The sequence below is a fragment of the Aplidium turbinatum genome, chromosome 8 (genome assembly GCF_918807975.1).
Source record: "Aplidium turbinatum chromosome 8, kaAplTurb1.1, whole genome shotgun sequence".
NCBI classification, from domain to species: Eukaryota; Metazoa; Chordata; class Ascidiacea; order Aplousobranchia; family Polyclinidae; genus Aplidium; species Aplidium turbinatum.
This window is the reverse complement of record NC_137479.1, coordinates 5,556,236-5,572,391: the sequence shown is the minus strand read 5'-3', so window position 1 is coordinate 5,572,391 and position 16,156 is coordinate 5,556,236. Positions and strand designations below refer to the sequence as shown.

At 36.7% G+C, this 16,156-nt stretch overlaps 1 protein-coding gene across 1 annotated transcript in view; it reads right to left on the bottom strand.

Moving 5' to 3' along the window:
- Window positions 1-16,156, bottom strand: part of LOC145775482 (uncharacterized) — a 53,662-nt gene that overhangs the window by 16,996 nt on the left and 20,510 nt on the right. Inside the window, exons 13-20 of the mRNA XM_082586776.1 lie at window positions 14,021-14,175; window positions 13,345-13,474; window positions 9,703-9,827; window positions 7,035-7,230; window positions 5,879-6,035; window positions 2,410-2,563; window positions 1,293-1,461; window positions 96-230 (exon numbers count right to left, since the gene is read on the bottom strand). Of these exons, the coding sequence (XP_082442902.1) occupies window positions 96-230; window positions 1,293-1,461; window positions 2,410-2,563; window positions 5,879-6,035; window positions 7,035-7,230; window positions 9,703-9,827; window positions 13,345-13,474; window positions 14,021-14,175 (1,221 nt within the window). The remainder of the gene's footprint in view (window positions 1-95; window positions 231-1,292; window positions 1,462-2,409; window positions 2,564-5,878; window positions 6,036-7,034; window positions 7,231-9,702; window positions 9,828-13,344; window positions 13,475-14,020; window positions 14,176-16,156) is intronic.

Below are 16,156 nucleotides of genomic sequence, written 5' to 3'. Positions count from 1 at the left end.
TTATCAAGAATTTTAGAGAAATCCTTAATAAACATCCAGACTACTTTGTAAAAATGCCTGGACAATTATAATGCAAAAAAATTTAGAAAACTTACTTGGATTCAAACAGGACAAGCCACAAACATCATCACACCGACAACGATTCAAAGGATTCATGCAGTCAGCAACTGATCTACATTCTCTTCTACATCTTCTGCCTCTTTCAACCTTTGTCAGTTCCCTGGGACACTCTGTGAAGCCAGGATTGATTTCAATGTTTGGCATCTTACACCATGCATTGAAACCCAATGTCAAGAAGTAGTAAATAAGTCTAACGCAGTTCTAAATGATATACTCTACAATGGCTTAACAAAGAGCAATCTACCAATTTTTAAAAATAATTTACTGTATGTTGAAAGGGCACGGTGTAGGACGGGGGTAGCTTAGTGCCTGAGGTAACAATACAGTAAATTGATTTCAAGCGTTTGACACCTTACACCATATATATCAGCCCAATGAATAGAAATAAGGAATAAGTGTATGTAATGCAGTTGTAAATACACTGTAATATACCTTACAGGGGCCGATCAAAAAGTAATGTTTGAAATTAACTTGTTTAAAGTTGCATTAGACTTAATACAGTAAGACTACTTGAGCTAACAATGAAAAATAAACATCTTATCCAAAAGTCTATCCTAGTATAGCCTATATTTCTCGACAATCGAGGGTAGCAAGAATCGACAGCGATAGACACGTGTTTCGCCCATGAGGCTGGTCCCATTGGTATTGCACCACTAATTCTGCCACATACTGTAGTTCTCAACCGCTGGTTTTGTCAGTCAATTGAGTCCTTAGCTTTGTGAAAAAAAAAAAACTAAACTAACTATCGCCAAGGATATGCACTGTTGAGAAGGAGCGATTTTCCTGGCGTTAGCACTACCTTTGTTTTGTTTGTCGTATCCAGGCTTACACCTGGTGGTTGAGGATTTAGATTAAGTGGACGGAAGGCAATGAAACCTTCAGGCACAACCTGACTACTCACTATGCAACCCTGCGAGCATTGTGTTTTGCTAACCATACTTGTGTAGCCTCCACATTAGCCATCAAGACTTTTCCAAAAACATGTGACCTATGGTGAAATCTACTTTTTATTCCATGCAAATGCTTATTTTGTGGTAATTTGAAAAAAATTTATTGGCCCTAAAACCTTGTATAATATTACCTAGCCTATATGTACTATTTAATGAACAACTTATGTATGACAGGAATATTTTGGATAAACCAGATGTGATGTTCAGATTTTTAATTTCAACCTTCGATATGACTTCGAACCCATTCCATCAGTGACGTGAGGTTCGTATAAAATCCTGGTAGTTGCAGTGTTCGTCCTGTTTCGTCTTCATAAGTTTGTCCGCAGCCCCAGCCCCAACTTACAATCCCAACCTGGACCCAACAGCTGGTACGAGTGTCTTCGTCAAAGATCTTCGCATAAAAAGAAAATATTAAAAAAGTTTTTATTGGAAAACTCAATGAAACAAATTAAACCCTAATATGTGGATACCAACATGCTTCTTTTGCTAGGCATTGAGCACATTGTAGTAGTATTAAGTCTATATTGTTACAAAATTTATGTTGTAGGTGGCATCGTTTTTTTATTTGTTTTTTTTATTAGTTGGAAAGTGTGTTATAAATTACACTATTCAAGTGGTAGTAGTGAAGTATAATATACATAACCAGTAAAAAAACCTAAACAACTTAAATAGCGCAGATACTGATAACTTGTTCACACACTGTAATACTTTCTTTATTTTCCAATCTAACTGCGTTGAAGTTAAAGTGGGATTTGTATTGCAGTTAAGATAATCTTGTAATTAAAACTAATGCAAATCAAAAACATTGCATCAATATTACCAAGATAGTTGAGTATAGTACAATGATTTATTTCTAGTTTTTAAAATGACAATTGGTTATCGAGTTTTTACTGCGACAATTTTGGAATAGGCAAAAACAGAAAGGAGATTATTAACAACAATTAAAAGGCGTTACAAGCAATTTGTAGGTCATACTTGCAGACATGTAGATATGGAAAAAATAATACTATTAGGCATGATAAAAGAAAAAAGAAGCAGAGCTCGGCAAAGATTAACTTATTTAAACAGCTTGAACCAATGGGCCACAAACACAACAGTCAAGACTAACGATTTTATACGGATTTGAAATGCCAGAGAAGTTTGGAAGACCATGATCTCCAACGTCTGTATTAGATCAGGTACATAATCATCATCATTGGGACAATAAAAAAACAATTTTATTTTATCACATGAATAAAAAAAGCATAAGCATAACAAAGCATATTTAGAATACTGGCAGTGTTAACCTTGAACTAAATTTTCTTGGTCATAATTTAGCAACATTCAACTCAAGCCATACCTCACGAACAAGTGGCCCCCCGCTGTCTCCTTGGCAGGTGTCTATGATTCTTCCTGGAACACCACTAACTGCGCAAAGCATTCGCTCAGTATAGGGTATCGGAGTTGCATTCTCTTCACTCCATGGAATATTATTGTTTGTTATATTCGTGCATCTAAGAGGGAATGGAATCCTCTTTTATTGTTGATAGGCGTTTAAAATAAAGTCATGGATCTCTATTAAACCTTTCATACTGTTTCATTTAGGCTCACTAGGCTTTTACGTAGTGATGAAGTTGATAACACTGACATGTTTTAAAACTTCACATTTTTTCCTATTTTGATCTGGCGTTCTTTTTTTCATTAGGCTACATCAGACTTTTGAGATAAACGTTACACATGGTACATCGCCATCGGTATATACGAATAATACCCAAATATCGCACTGATGTATAACAAACTCGAGTCGAGTAAAATTTGGTTGGCACAGAATTGTGATAGGCTGCATGTTTGTCGTTTATGATCACACAGAAACGATTTTTGACATAAAACAGCAATAGTGATACTATCAAAAGAAATTGCGTTTATGCAAACACAGCAATTTACTAGCCAGAGATGTATATTTTCTTTTTAGGTTTTCTAGTTCACTAACATCAGTCCAGCTGCATAGCCGAGTGGAGAGAATCTGGTTTGATAGGGCACCGGTTCGACACCACTCAAGAGCATGTAGCTATATCTTTGGAAAGACTCTTAAGACATGCCATCGATTGCGGGGTTGCGTCCTTTGACTATGGCTCTTGACTTCTCTCATGATTATGAACAGTACGCTGATCTAGAGAGAAATGCCTATACGACCTTTATAGAGCTATGACCTACTGAACTTAACTGACGTCATTGAAGCTATAAAAACAACACTTGTATGTTTTGCTCTTACTTTTGCATTAATCAGATGAACATCGTTACTACTGTTAGAAGAGGTAATATTCCTGATTAACACCCCACTTTTTGCTGTTTAGGCTAGATATTTACTTTATTAAAAATTTACATTGTCCGTTTTTATCACATGTGGAACAGAGATGTACAGGAGCCGAAGTTTTAGTGTACTTAGAAGCCGAAGTCTCGGGTTTCGGCCGGAGTCGGAGTGGAACCGGAGTCTAAAATATTTAGCAAAAAGAGAAGCCGGATTGGAGCCGGAGAATGACTTTTTTCCACTTGATACTTGTAGCGTACAGAATTTTGCGCTGCACTTGGTGCATCTGTTACTTTTGCGTATGTCTATGGTTTATTTTCCAAGCAGTCATTATATACAACATTTCATCAGCAATAACATCGAGGAACCACAGTAGGGGTTGAGAGACATCAGCGGCGTCTATTTCATTACTTAGTTGTTTTTTTATTTGAAAATAAGTTTTTCTTTTCATGACATGAGATAGGGAAGGTATAAGTTATACTGCAGAATACGAAATCTGGATTGTGGTTTATGGCTTGCGTTCTGTTATGTATTTTGGTTTATTTGCATTGAAACTATGTACTTTAGAAACTTTGTATCATCTTAGATGTAGGAGGAAAAAGCGTAAATTTTCCCAGACAAACGTCGAGTATACCTAGGCCATGTTCTTTCTAAACAGAGGATTAATAAGGGTCTTAAATTTGATGCCGTACTGAACATGCCTGCTCCTTCCAATCTTAGCACTTTACGTTCTTTTCTGGAGTCGGTTCAGTTTTATTCTAAGTTCATGCCCCCAGATTTTTCTACGGTAGCGCAACCGTTATATCATTTAAGCAAAAGTGGTATTCCTTGGAGATGGGAACACAAAGAAAAATGCGTCTTTTTAAAATTGAAAACGTTTCTTTCCGCAGACGATGTTCTTATACACTTTAGGGTTTGCATGCAACGCATCAAGTGTGGGCATTGGCGCCAGATTGTTTCACCGCTAATTATAAAAATATGTCTGAAAATAATGTCTGAAAATTACAGGTTCAAGTAGACCCTCGAGGTCCAATATGGAGGCGACATATCAACCAGCTGCGTCCACATCATGTCTCGCCGGAATACAATGATCCAGGTGAGGCTACCTTCCTGTCATCATCGACAGCCGACAAGGTTCCTTTTTTATCGACGTCGATTACAACCGACGATCCATCGACGCAGATTGCGACCGAGGATCCATCATCTTCATCGCATCAAGGACTAACATTAAGGCGGCCAAAGAGAAGACGCCCACCCCTTCGTTATGAGTGGTCATAAGTTTTATTTGAGAAGGTGTTTTGGTTTATTTGCATTGAAACTATGTACTTTGCTCTCGTTCTCCTCAGGCCTTCTCTTTTGCTTTTTATTTGTCCGAATGTTTTTGTTAATCAGTGCTTCTCGTCTTGGGCTTCCTTTGAAAGTTTCACACTATATCTTGATTGTACAACTTTATAACAAAACAGAACTCCAGTATGACTCGTTTATGAGTTTAAAAACACAACATGCACGTTCGGAGAATATCCTCAAAGTATTTGGAGCATAAGTGGAGTTTTGGAGTCACAGACTTTGGTATCGGAGTGGAGCAGGAGTCCAGAAAATTTAACTCTCTACACCTCTGGTGTGGTATTAAAGTTTAGTTTGAAATCTCCATCTGTCAAAGTTTTCTGATTTCAGGTTCAGTGAAAATGCTTCTTGCAGTTTCGCGTCGGATATCAACTAGAATTTCTGCCACCAATTCCCTCACCTACGCAATTCTGGTCATGTGTCCTTAGCTGTGTGTTCTTAACTGGCGGATTATACTCTCGTGCGCAAGTTGCCCTTCCCCTAACGTGCGCTTAGGGCACGGCAGGCTTGCCATTCAAGGTCTCACAATCGGGCTTATTTTATTTTGCATATTTAATGAAACATAACTGCCATATATGTAGCAAAAAATGTTTGTGTCGTCAACATTTTTCTAACATTATAGTTTAAACAACATTTCTTTATTTCAAAACTCAAGCGACAACTTTATGATGTCATAACAAAGTTATATTAAGACAATGATGACCAACGATACGATTGGTTTCTCGGAACAAATTGTAAAAAAATTAAATTGCAAGCTAAAAGAATCTTAGCGTGATAGATACAATCCGGCTTCATAACAGCAATCTAACAAAAACACTTGTCTTTAAAGTCAGCATTTTAGTCAAAAAAAGATCATGTCAGCATTCAGCAAATGTAATTAATTTATTTGATTCAGTAATTCCATTCTATTCTGATTATTACTGTTTCTACTTTTCGTATTAATATTAATTGATTGTTCTATTCTGCTTTAACCGTTTCTACAGTCTTCAGTAATCTTGATATAGTTTGAATAAGAATACTGATGAAAGCCACGTTTACAAGGTTGAAAGCTCTATTGTTAAATTTTATTAGTTTTCAAATCTGACTGTTCTTATTAGTGTGGTAATCCATCACTAACTTTTAAATGACTTTACTTTGACATAACCTATCGTACCAATAATGTTTTTAAAACGCTTACATTTGTTCATGCTTGATTCTGACCAGTGCTTGTTGTAAAAACACGGATACATTAGCAAGGGCTATTTCTCCAATTTCTCTGCGCCCCATGTGCCCAAATCCAGTTGCGACGCATAGCCCAGATTTCTCTTGTACCCCTCTTTCCAGTAAGAAACCAGCTGCAACATTACGGCGTGCAATCACATGTATTTTATCTTGGTGACTTCTTCGTGGTGTCAATTAGTGAATTTTGTTAATCTTGAGGAAACGAAACCTTTTCTGATCTTGATAAAATCATAGTTTGTTGTAGCCTACGGTATGCTGTTGATTTTACATCAAGTAGGCTAATACTGCGACTCACATACGCAACGCTATAAGCAGCAAAGGGACATGTAATCGTCGGGCCAGCAGCTGCTCCCGATTCTTCTAAAACAGGGGTGACGAACCTTTTTGCGGTCGCGGGCCACTTTGTCAATTACACATGAGTTATCGGGCCACACAACTTTTTAATCATAACCTACTATGAAATCTTTTAGAAGCGACTCAAGATATTATTCATGAAAAGTAACAAACGGCAGATGAAAGTAATAAAACCCACACAGTTGAAATTATCTTACGTAGAATCGAAACATACAACAGTAAAAAATAAAAACAAATCAACTTGAGCTAAAAGGATAGAGCAACAGTACTTGCGCTGATAATGACAACAGTTTAATTTTCGAAGCGTTTGCTTTCATGAGTATGATTTCTTCTTTTTTTGGCTCTATCCTTTTTGCTCAAGTTGACTAAATGTTTCGACCATTATGCTCCGAAACAACAAATCAGTTAATGAAAATTGTTTTTGTCTTTAATGCATGAGCGATTGTCAAATTGTTTTGCGGGTCGCACAAAATTCTTTGACGGGCCGCAGGTTCGTCACCTCTGTTCTAACATGTCATTCAGTGCCTTTGCATAACACAGCTATGTCTTTCCGAGTATCGCGCAGGAGCTCTCACTCCTCAGCCATTCATTTAAAGGGCAAATAAACGTAAGCTTTTTTATTCAGTTCTAACAAACTTAGTGATATTTTGCCTGTTGCTTTACGAAAGTAGACGCAATGCTTGTTGTTCTACTTAAATTTGTAATGGATATGATCATCACTTGACATTTCTGCGTACACAGCTGTTTGTGATTCTTACCTTCAACGTGACAGCGGTCTTCATCTGACATTGTGTCGTTTACAAGTCCAACTTTTCGCAAGTAGTCACCGAAGCAGTTGTTCCTTGTACAAGGCAAACATACTCGACCCACACGAGCGGAGTAAGTCACTGAATCTCTATCTCCAGATAGAATCCACCGGGAGCCATTTGGAATATATCGCCTGCCAATTTTGATCTGAAAGTAAAGTAAAGAATGAAAGTAAAGAGTAATATTTTCTACATTGACATAGGAGCAGAAACGTGGTCACTCACAAAACAACGAACAAGAAAACTAGTACCAGCTCAAAGGAACATAAAAAGAATAAAATTAAATATAAATAGAAAAGACAAGATTAGAAATAAAGTTATCAGAAACAAAACACATGTCAAAGATGCCATCAAAACTGCAACAAATCAAAACTGGCCATGGGTAGGACGGGATATGCAGCAAGAATGACCGACAACAGATAGGTTAAAATAGCCACACAGTATAAATCAAGAGATGCGAAAAGAGCTAGAGCAAGGGTCTCAAACTTAAATTGCTCTGAGGAATAAACAAACACTTGTGCATTAACTCGAGGGCCGCAATACCTTTTTGCGTTACAGAAAGTTAAGCCTGTCTTCCTGACCCGTTCCAATTTCTAAATTTTGCTGACGGGTCGTGCAGTCCACGAATTTCGATCCACACTCTCCTTCCACAGGCACTTCGACATCACAACTTAGCCCTCGCTACCTTAGCTGGTAGACCTTCTGGTGCATTAGCACCCCAAAATCACACCGCTCCTCACCGCCGCGGGTATAGCAGGCCGGTTTTTTGAAGTCTCTGACCTTGCTATGTTTATTGCGTTCTTCTCGCAATGTCAGTTCTTTTGTACCAGTGGGTTGTCGATGCTGATAAAACAGTTCCATCACCGTTCAATAAACAAAATAACATAGTAAGCACGCAGCAAAAGAGGTAGTAAGAACGCAGCAAGAACATAAGAGTAAAAAAATAGCAGTAGCAATAAAGAGATAAAAAGAACACTGTAAAAATACAAATGGAACGACTTGATTGATTGAATATTTATCCTCGGACTGAGAAAGCTTCTTGCAAAGCTTAATCCTGGCAGTTTCGCATACTTGTAGAGGCTTTGAATCACTGACGCAGGCCCGGTCACCGAGATGGACGGAGTGAAGTTTCCGATTGTTGAAGTCTGCGCGAAAAGAAAGTTTTGCGCGAAAAGAAAAAAAAATGTTGAAGTCTTGTTGCGTGGGAATTATTCCATCCATTAGATGCCGCTGAATGGAGTGCAGTCCTTAAAATGCGTTGCTCAACCGCACGCCCCTTGACTTTGACCATGACTTGAACACGCAAGACTTGGACCTGGAGAGCAAAAATCTTGCAACCGACTCTCAAAAAGCGCAGAAAAACAAATTCTTGAAGAACTGATTGTCACAGATAGGCTACCAAGGTTGCTGTTGCGATAACGACACAAGAAGTGAAGAGGCCACGTGATTGTAATGCAACAATCCGGGTTTCTCGCTTGTGATAAAATGGCTCGACAATAGGCTAGCGCTTAGAAGTCGCGTGAAGTTTGGTGGGCATTTTCAGATTTTTAAAGCAATTTTAGAGTGAATTTAATCTCATAGCCTATTAAGTGAATAGTGAATAAAATTTAATTTTAGTTGGTAATTATTTGAAAGTTTACAAATGTATTGCAGGCCTCGTGTTTGAGATTCTTGAACTCGAAGAAGACTGAAAAGAAGATAGCTGGATGACAATCAATAAAAGATAGTATCACCTGGATGAGAACAGCGGAAGACAAAATGGAGTAGAAGCTTATGTGGAGGCCATCTGGCAGCAGTGGCATGACTGGCTGATGATGAAAGTAGGTGAGGTATGGGGTAGTACCATACGCAGTTACTGAGCTTCGGGAAATAGAAAAATTAAGTTCTCCATCATAATAGGCCTTCAGCACTAGCCAGAGTAGGGTGGCCTGTTCCTTTTTCTCGGTCGCTTTTCTTTCAGTGACTACGCTCAGAGTCGTTGAAAAAATAATTTAGGGCTGGTACAAATGAGACTCTCAGGCTCTTTAAGAAAAACGGACCATATCCAACCCATACGCGGTGGTTTCTTCAAGAAGTTTCCGGGTCCCTTGAAATGGTTACGGGCCCATAAAATCATCTCAGGCTCAGGTCCAAAAGTACCCTTTGGACACCCCTGTTAAAGCCATTGACTATACTCACCCAATTTATTACACCCTGGGTAGAGGTGAGTGCTGCTTATCAACAGCCACCAGCATAAGCCGGGTGTGGAAGCAGATTTTCATAACTGAAAAGTCAACGCCTCATCTACTGCACCATCCCACCGCTGGCGTTTGACTGAAGTTTTCTGATCAATCAATGACGGCTCGATAGTTTCTGTGTGTCGTTCAGCACTGTAGCCTACTTGAAAGACAACTCTCCATTTTAAAGGAACCAGGTGAATAAAGCAACTTAGCTTTCAGGAATCAAAACTACAGCAAGCAATTTTATAGCCTACTTCCAAGCTCGAAGACGAGACTCAGTTCAAAGTCTTTGCAGACACGCATATCTAATGGCTCTGAGCTTTCGATTCATTGTTTGCAAATGATTTGTAGCTACTTACATTAAACATCATGCTACAGTGAGAGAATACTTATCAGCTTACCAGAGCTATGTCATAATCAAACGCGGCGGTTGTGAAGTTAACGTGGTCGATTATTTGGTCAGCTTCAAAAACTTGCACAAATGGAGAAATAAATTCACTGCGTGAAGTTGGTCTTCGAGTCATACCTAAACAGCCAATTGATAAAATTAAAGTTATTGAAACTAATGACATATTTCGATAATATGATTATGTTATAATTACGGTAACCAAAAGTCAAAATTTTTCTGCTTTGTTCAAAGTTTATAAAACGACCATAGCCTACACTAAATCTCAGGCTGGTACGACGAGAGGTTTCAAAGTTATTAAGGAAACACAAGTCAAATTTTATCGTTAGGCCAAAGTTGTTTGCCTGATCTTTCTTCTCATTTTTGATATTTGGTAAAATCTACAACAGATATTGATTTTTTTTATTGCCCACTATTAGAAAATTGCATAGTCTAGTACTGTAGGTTAGGTGAGAATGGCGGTATGTGTGATAAGCAATGATACTGTATTTCACTACATTTACACAGCCTGCTCAAGAACTCTCAAGCAATTTCTGTATTGATCAGTAGAAAAAATCTTCTCTTAATTAAAACAAAATTGGCAAGAGAGAGGAACGTCAAGGGCGAGAACGTGAAGCAGTAGGCTACTTGATGTTGAAGTATAACCAATGCTGCAGAACTCTTCCAGTAATTTTACAATATCTGAAGACACTGCATATTTATCTCTTGCCGTTTTTCGAGTGACTTTAGCTACTTATTCGTTACGTCATGGCCACCTGGAGATGCGGCCTGATTTGTCACATTTTGCAGATTTTGATTACAGCTGCTGCTAGTGCTTGACTGACATTTTTTTAGATGTTTATACTTTTTGCGGTTTCCTAATGACATAAAACCCTTTTATTGCCTTGGGGAAGCAGTAGCAAATGAGAAAAAGTAAGTTGAAAAACGCAAAATCAAACTGTTATTGAAAATTAACAGTCTGACTAAAATCTTCGAAATCAAATTTTCTTTGTTTTTCAACATGTGAGAATGTTAAAACTTATTGTGTTATCTGGGGAAAAGAATAAAGAAAGCGTAAAAATCTAATTTTTAGAAAAATTTATTTAACCGTTCGCCCAAAGTTAGAAAAACCTGGAAATTTCTGCAAAATGTGACAAATCAGGCCGTATCTTCAGGTGGCCATGGTTACGTCAGGTGTCGTTGAGTCTTCCACAATGTTTTTTCATCGAAAAAAGAAAATGTCCTTACTCCTTACATAATGGCTTGACTTCTAGTATGCTTTTTTACGTTGTATTTTGCATTTGAGTTGCAAACGCAAAAACCTATTGGTTAAAATTCATAAAATATAAAGTCAAAATTTCTAGCTTGTGGGTAAAAAAATATTGGTTGCCTTAGTTATAACCAATTTAGTTATAATATGGCCTATTTGATATGATACTTATAATCAAAATAATGATAACAAAAAGTTAGAGTGTATCATATTCAATTTCTTAATACCATTGCGTTACAAAAATTAGTTTGAGATGGTGAATCTGTTTAAAACTTCTAAGATGATCTCGCAAGAACATACTGATTTCTAAATTTAGTTGATGTACTGTAGAACTACATAACGTTTGTGATAAAACAACGTTTTCGAAACTACAGTAGTTTTAAATTTTCTTGTAGTTTCTACAGTAGTTTTAAAAAAGGTGAAGCAATTCCTGTATTCCTGCATCAATTTCACGTTTTAATAAAAAAGTTTGCTAAAAAAATTCTCTGTCGTTTTTATGTGATCAAAAAAGTTGGCCACTGTGGGTTGAGATTTTACGGTTTATCCATTACTGCGATGTCTTCATTAAAGAGGGATCTGTCATTAGCAAGACAATCAATATTCCCACGACATCCGATAGACCAAACTATAAACCACTAGCAAGACATGCAATGACTTAATAAATAAAGTAGAAGATTGATTTGCTACCTGGGTAGGTTTACTAGTAGTTAAATCTTCTATTTTATTTATTCATTTTTAATTCAAGTCATTTTTTAATATAAAAAATATAAATCTGATAGATTTGCTGTCTGGGTAGGAACGAACAACTACCGCGTATTCTTTGATTAAATTTGATCTGCAACCGATTCATTTTTATTTGAGACAACATCCACTTTTTAGAGGGAAATCACCTCTCTCCTCGATAAATACAAGTATTTTTCTCTTTTTATAAAGGGATGTCTTGGTGTCTCGATTTAAGGGCTCGGATATTTTATTGCTACCAGATCAAAATTTATCTTCACAAAGTTCTTGAACTCAACACCCCTCAGTATGACATCCAGTACTGTAGTTTTATTCGGTTAGAGACCTATAATATTGATATAATGGATCAGAAATATTGCACCAACCACTTACGTAAAATTGTAAAAAATCAACCAACCTCAGCCACTGTTATGCTATTATTCTCTATGATAAACCATAGGCATACGAAGCCGAGTAACGTGATCAAGTTTAACATCTTCAAGTTTATTACATATAGAAACACAAAACTACGCAACAAATTAAGTATCGAACGTTTTCGACATCACAAGATGTCCTCTTCAGGAATAATATACATATAACTTAACTACATCTGAAAAAAATACAATGGTAAACTAAATCTATAAACAGAAAAAGACAGATTTAGTTAACCATTATAGATGTAGTTTACAATTGTATTTTTTTCAGATGTAGTTAAGTTATATGTATATTATTCCTGAAGAGGACATCTTGTGATGTCGAAAACGTTCGATATTTAATTTGTTGCGTAGTTTTGTGTTTCTATATGTAATAAACTTGAAGATGTTAAACTTGATCACGTTACTCGGCTTCGTATGCCTATGGTTCAACAAGACAAACTCTCTACCGAAGCTCTATCTATGATAAATAGACAAAAAATATACTTATACATCAACAACAAAATATCACGAAATACCTAAATGAAAATGTTGTGTTGTAACAAATAAGAAGTAAGATAATTCTGTTTTTTTTTACTGTATGATTTACAGTTGAGCACACCATAGAGTAGAAAATGAACTGAAATCTGTCATAACATCATGCACCAAAACAGGGCTACTGAGTGTCCTAATTTTGGTCGTCACGTTTATGGATATTTGTTGACATGGTCCTAACGCATATGCAGTAAACCCAAAAAACGACTGTTGTTTCAGCACAACTAAAACATGTAATAGAATCAAAAGAATTACTCAACAAATCATTCAAAGTAGAAGTAACATGCATCTAACAATAATAAGACAAAGTCGATCAGATGTCTAAAATAAATGATTATGACACAGGCTTTTCCTGAAATTTCTTTTCAATGTCAGCCCATGTCAGCCTATCACATATTTTGACCTGATGTAACAAACGTTAAAAGATAAATAGGCCTATTACAGGCCTGTAAACCTAAAAACCACAAACTCATTGATGGCTGCCTAATAACATATTATTCATCATCATCACGTGCCGTCTCCGATCCGAAGGTTGGCTGTCATTTTCTTCCACAAGTCACGTTCTTCCGCTACTCTTTTTGTTTCTCCGATGTTTGACAAATCAGCCCACTGTATAACGTCATCGTCAACATATTATTAATCACACATTATAGGTCATACCTTAGTTACTACAAGTAGCCTAACCTGCACGTCATCGTACCGTAAGTGATCAAGATGCGATTTTCCCAATTATTTCTTCTGGCAATGTTATAGAACAAGTGAGCAGCAGTTAATATCCATTTGTTGCTTATTACAGTTCCACCTCCTAAAAATCTTCCACGTCCGTATGTCTGTAAAGCATAATTAATAAATTCATGATGCATCACCTTGTTTTACTATACGTTTGTTTATGATTAATTTTGAAAAAAGCCACTTAGCTGTACGACTTAAAGACTGAATCTTAGTAGGTTGTATATTATTTAGTGCACTTTTGCTTTTAAATTTAGGCTAGCTTTAACCTAGATTTCTCTATGAGTTAAGGTTTTTTAAATGTAGAGGTGTAGCCCGTGTAAGTACTGTTCAAACATTAAGAAGATCGTAAAATCACTCACTCAATCGTAACTACACATTCTACTGGTAGCAACGGTGATCAAAATGCATTCTGATCAATAATCACAACTCAAGAAACAACAAGTCCATAACCGAATAATGTCGGTCTTAAATCAATCAGGTTTGGACTAAACTCTCTCAATAACTTTACAATAAATCTTTTACGTGTTTCATGTCAAGATAAATTTAGAAAGCATTGTGTTGTCTTGATTGGACCGCTGGCAATGAAATAATTACTGTACTATTGAGAAATTTGCATAAAAAGTTAAACTAATGCATCAACTTACGTCAACAATCAGATCGGAGTATCGGGAAATGACCACTTGCCACGGCCATGACCCTTCATCTGCAGAAGTTCCTTCGAGAATTTTTCCCAGGTCCACTCTTGCTTGTTGCTTTAGCAAGTTTACATTTCCTGCTTTCCCACATGAGGTAAAGTTGTCTGCAACAGATATGCGTATTTAAAAGTAAGAAAGTTTTCAAATGAATTTATATTGGAGAAGTAAACAAAGACACCTCAGTCTTAATGCTAAATGCAAGAGCATTCAACTACTAATAGCATAGAGCTAATAAGCGATAGCATCATTATTCTTGAAGAAAATTTACCAGTTTATACGAACCATTAATGCACTTTTACAGTTTATGTGTAAAAGTTGTTATTACACAGTAGTGTTTCCAATTTGGGACAAAATTTCAAAGAAATTTCAAAGGGTTTCGGGTATTTGAAAATCAGAAACCCGGAGAATTCGTTTTTTGGGGATTTTGAATAGAGTGCGATTTGGCCCAATATTAAACTTACTATCACTTCAAACATACAAAAACAACAGAAAAATCATGTTTGATTAAATGTTTATCGCTAAAACACATTGTCTTCAGGTAATCTTTATAATATTAGCGCACGAAAATCAAAGCGTTGAGACTTTTATCATTCAGCCTGTTTCTCAGTTTTGGGACGAATAGTTGTATGGATGAATGAGCTCCTTCGGGCTCCACTGACTTGTCTTGATTGTAAGCTAAGTAAGATAGATTCCTTAAGGTTTTCAGGCTTTTTGCTTTTAGTTGGAAAAACATATTGCCTTTTTACTATTCTTTGCTCTGAAGAAACGGCATCGCAATCCTGAAAGCGAACTCCTCTGAAACAATCTAGAGTCTAGACCTTGGACTCATCAACGAGTTCAACCAACACCTCTCGGTTCTTTTTCGTATGACCATCAGGGCTCTGTGGATAGAATCCTTCCAAAAAGATTTTTACTGAAAATACAATTTTTGGCTTCACAGTTTTGTGTATAAATTGGTCTTCGTACTAATAGTAAGAGACTAAATATTTGAATGATGGAATCAGTTTCTAATTACCCTTTTCTTGCACACGTTTCTCCTATCTTTTTTGCAGATCCACATTGATCTCTGTTCTCAAGTATATTAGCTTATTTAGCGTGAACATCAATTTTTAAGCCAGACGAAGATCAGCATGTCCGCATTCTCTTTACAAAGATGTTTGACTGTCATTTCAATAACACCAAACGTTTTACAATTTGATCGTTTCACATTAACCTTCGCGAAAAACTCAAAACTCACCCAAGCTCAATCATCGGCACCTTTATTTACATACTAGCTCATAAAAACGACAAAGCATCGACTTAATTCGTTAAATCTTGCAATCAAGAAAGTTTTTTTCCCGCGCGAGGCAATATTTTGAGGTAGTATATTGTCCTCATAGTGCACCGCGAATTTTCTGAATAGCTTTACTGCCTAGCAGATTTTTGCAACGATTGTCGTAGTGTATGGTACTCTCAGTCTCAGGAGCTAATTATCATACGATCCTAACTCTTACAAATGTCCTACTGCACGGTTTCAAGACTTTAAAGTCATATCGTAAAATTGTTCCAGCGTGATTCGCATGCTTGAGGCAGCAGGAGACAATGTGTATGCTGCTGTATAGCTAAATGCGCTACATGAGTACAAAATAGATTGTGAGCAGTATGAATACATCTTGACTGAATCATTTTAACTTTTTAGATGAAAATCTTTTTCATATTCTGCTGAAAACCCGATTTTTCTGATTTTAAAACCCGAGTTTCGGGTAGCAAAAAATAGACAAAAACAAGTTTCGGGTTCGGGTAAACCCGGGTTGGAAACACTAGCACAAACCGACTAGAGTTAGATTGCAGTTCTTTGTTTTCCCTATTTGTTGAATGACAATGGAAGGGTTTATTGTGGAAAAAGTACTGTAGACTATATTGATTACTCGTTTGCTGCTGAATATTTATGGAAATTTCAGACCAGTTAGACACAGGCTTCTTGCTCCAAAGCTTCTCACAATTGATCAGGGAGTGTCTTATTAAGAATATGACTCCTTTGGTCGTGTTGGTATCAATTAGTGTACTAAACCTTTTTCAGCTAAGTAAGCTTGATAGTGAGATTTT